The sequence below is a fragment of the Terrapene carolina genome, unplaced genomic scaffold, assembly GCF_002925995.2.
Source record: "Terrapene carolina triunguis isolate 2854851 unplaced genomic scaffold, T_m_triunguis-2.0 Scaffold18035, whole genome shotgun sequence".
NCBI lineage: Eukaryota > Metazoa > Chordata > Testudines > Emydidae > Terrapene > Terrapene triunguis.
The window spans coordinates 1-3,314 of NW_020682386.1; the positions used below are offsets into that span (position 1 = coordinate 1).

The 3,314-nt window shown below is 56.0% G+C and overlaps 1 protein-coding gene across 1 annotated transcript; it reads left to right on the plus strand.

The window, feature by feature from the left end:
* Nucleotides 1–1,191: 1,191 nt before the first annotated feature.
* Nucleotides 1,192–2,287, plus strand: LOC112125828 (interleukin-8-like). Its single transcript, XM_024224201.3, has 3 exons — nt 1,192–1,313; nt 1,413–1,496; nt 2,031–2,287. Exons 1-3 carry the CDS (start codon nt 1,195–1,197, stop codon nt 2,098–2,100), a joined length of 273 nt encoding a protein of 90 aa, XP_024079969.3. The 5' UTR covers nt 1,192–1,194; the 3' UTR covers nt 2,101–2,287.
* Nucleotides 2,288–3,314: the final 1,027 nt, after the last annotated feature.

Here is a 3,314-nt window from a genome sequence, read left to right on the forward strand (position 1 = left end):
GGGTGGCCCCGGGACCCGGGCTGGGGGAGTCTCGCTTCCCACTGGGGATTATGTAAGAGGAGGGATGGTCCCGCTATTGTGGGGAGCTTTCCTGGCTTCTGCACTACCCTGTGAAACGGGCTAGTCGCTCCCACTTCCTTTACCTAGAGGCCTCCCTGCCCTGGAGGACACCCCTTGCACTCTCCGGTCTGGCAGAGTCCTCGTAACCCGACAAGGCTGGGCCCAGGATTCCTGGGGGGGCTCGATCCCCAACCTGGCTGTGGTCACCTGGGACAGGGGCTAGGGTGTCCCCCCCTCGGGGTACCCTCTCTGCACTGGGCACCTCCCTGACCCACTGATCATTCCATACAATTTAAAGCAAATACAATGTATTTAACCAGCAATTAATTTTTAAAACAATAAGGAAAAATGGGAGAGGCTAAAGGAGAACACATCACCCGGCTCTGTGGCAGGGACATCACAACCAGTGTCTCTGGAATGTCAGGGCCGTTGGCTGGCCCCAGTTGCTCACCGCACCCCGCTCCAGACTGCTCCAGCTCCAGCCCCAGCTCCACTGTTCTAGCTCTGGCTCCACTCTGCCTCAGCAGGGCGGCGGCTCTGCCTCCAGCCCCCTGGGCTGCTCCTCTGGCCCCTTTGGCTGCTACAGCTCTGCCCCCAGGACAGGTCTGCTCTGTGGGCTGCTTCGGTGACTGCTCCCAGCTCTGACTGGCTTCCTGGGCTGCTTTTCTGGCCCCTCTGAATCCTCACAGCTCTGCTCCCCAGCTCAGCTTGGGCCCCTGCTCTCTCCTTAGCTCGGCCCCACTCTCTGACCCAGGCAATTCCAGCTCACACGGAGGATGGGACCCTGGTCTCCTGACTCCCTGATTAGCCTGCCAGTCCTGTCAATCAGGCTGACCTGGAGCATTGGCCTCTCCCCATTGTTCCTGGGGACTGTCAGTCTCAGGGTCCTGATTTCCCATCACCTCTTCCCCTTTCTTTGGGCACTGGGACTTAGCCAACCAAAAAAAACCCTCACTGAGTTTTAGTAAGGGGACAACAGTCCCCTTACACTTGGAAGGATGGATGGGACCCAGGTGTCTGGGAGCCAGCCGTATGCAGGGAGTCCCGGGAGGATGGATGGGACCCAGGTGTGGGGTGTCCCCGGGCCGCCGGCAGGAGCTGAGTCTTCCTCCCCCTCCCCGGGCAGGTGCCCCCATGACCGGCGAGCTGCAGTGCCGGTGCCTGCAGACCCATGCCGGGTTGATCCCCCCCAAGCGCATCGCCAACGTGGAGCTGATCCCCGAGGGACCCCACTGCGGGGTGCCAGAAGTCATGTAAGTGTCGGGGCCCTGCTGCCCCTCCCCCAGCCTGCACCCCCCTCCCCGCCCCGCCAACCCCCCGCTCACCCCGCTCTCCCCTCTGCCTCCCTGCAGAGCCACCTTGAGGGACGGCAGGGAAGTCTGTCTGGAGCCCACCGCGCCCTGGGTCAAGATGATCGTCACCAAGATCCTGAACAGGTACCTACCCGGGGGGTGTCGCTGTTTGTGTTGTGCTAGCGGCCAGGGCCCCATCGGTGAAGGGCCAAAATCCCAATAACGTGTATATAAGATCTTGACCACAGTCCCTGGTAAGAACCTTTCACATAGGCCCAAATTCCACAGCCTGCTCTGAGGCATGAGGCCTAGTTAACAACGGACAATACATGGCTAAAGAAAAGCTGGGATGAGCAGGGAACAACCTTGTATGTTTCATCTACACATAAAGCTGAGACAGCATAACTCCAGGTGGAGAGCAGGCATTGGGAGGCTTCTCATGCGTTCTAGGCACATAGCTCACTGAGAGGAGCCTTGCAGACTACTCCCTGGTTCAGGGAGAGAATACGGTGCATATTCCCCGGATGCCGACCAGAGTTCAGGGCGAGGCCTAACATGATAGTGTGAGTTATGCCATCCTCCCTCAGAGATGCCAGTCCCAGTTCACGGAAGCGCATTGGTAACCCATACACAGTTGTCATTGCTGTGCACTGTTTACTATGTTCTTTTTGCTTTAAGACCCTCCAGTAAGATACCTGTGGACCAACCTGCCTTGGCAGACACCGTCATTCCGATGGACCGAAAATAAGGATTTAACTTACCCATTGCAAGAGGAGAATTTAGAGGGATAACACCTGTGTATTAGCAAACATGTTAACCTGAGCTATGGGCGGAGTCATTGTCATCTTTTAGACTATTGGCCCCTTGTGCTAATTTTGTCTTGCTGCTAGAACCTATCCAGGGGCTCGGGAACTTCCACCCCGTCGCTTCTCTCCACCCACTGGCACCCTATATCATCTATTGTAATCAATCATTTAGCCGTGTCTCACTGAGCCTAATAAGCGAAGTGACACTCCGCCAGCGCTGCGCGTAATAAACCCTCCTGCTTGACTCTACACGGTGTCGAACTTCTGTTCAATCAATCGGTCCCGCTCTATTGCACGAGCTGTCCAGGGAGCGGCAGACTGAGTCTGAAGCAGGTGTGGGTGTTGCAGTGACAATGGGCCAGATTTTATCAGAATTGTCCATTGGTTATGACTCAGTGGCCCTCTGGGGCCCAGGTTATATGATGGGGTGAGAAAGCCCGGGAGTTATCCAGCATAACAGTTCACATATAATGTTTGTTTGTGCTCTTAGCCATCAAACTGGGCTGCTACCTGTGTCTGGTGGGGTCCCTCCCTGCCACTAAATGCCATTGATTTACCTGCATCATCACTGTCCGCTATTCCTTGTGTCATGCCAGGGCTGTCCCTACCCATACGCATAATACGAAGCTGCGTGCTGCTCCAGCCCCTGCTCCGCCTCTTCCCCATGGCCCCGCCCCTCCTCCGCCCCGTGTCTTTCCACCCCTGCTCCACTCCAGCCCCCCAACTCCACCCCTTCCCCAAAGCCCCTGCCCCACCCCCCCACTCCACTCCACCCCCTCCCCAAAGCCCACATCCTGCCTCTTCATTCAACTTCAATGCATTCCACTAAGTTATTACAACCTGTGCTTATTTATGTATTTATTAATTCAAGTGTGTGTCGCTATTGAATCTATGCAGCAGCTAGGTATTTTGGGTAAGCCCCTGTCTTTGAGTTCTATCAAAATACATGAAAGGAAATGGGAGTCTTGCTGTTTTATTACATATTAGAGCAGGGGTCGGCAACCTTTGAGAAGTGGCATGCCAAGTCTTCAGTAATTTTGAGGTTTCGCGTGCCAGTAATAAATTTTACATTTACAGGGGCCCCTCGACAGAACCCCAGACTGGCAGAGGGCTGAGCGGGGCAGCGGCAGGGACCCCGGCTGGCAAGGGCCGGTGG

Coding starts and splice junctions, on each gene's coding strand:
- LOC112125828 (XM_024224201.3), top strand. CDS start 1,195: ATGACCGGCGAGCTGCAGTGCCGGTGCCTGCAGACCCATGCCGGGTTG. Junction 1,314..1,412: donor TGCGGGGTGCCAGAAGTCAT/GTAAGTGTCGGG, acceptor GCCTCCCTGCAG/AGCCACCTTGAGGGACGGCA. Junction 1,497..2,030: donor GTCACCAAGATCCTGAACAG/GTACCTACCCGG, acceptor TTTTGCTTTAAG/ACCCTCCAGTAAGATACCTG.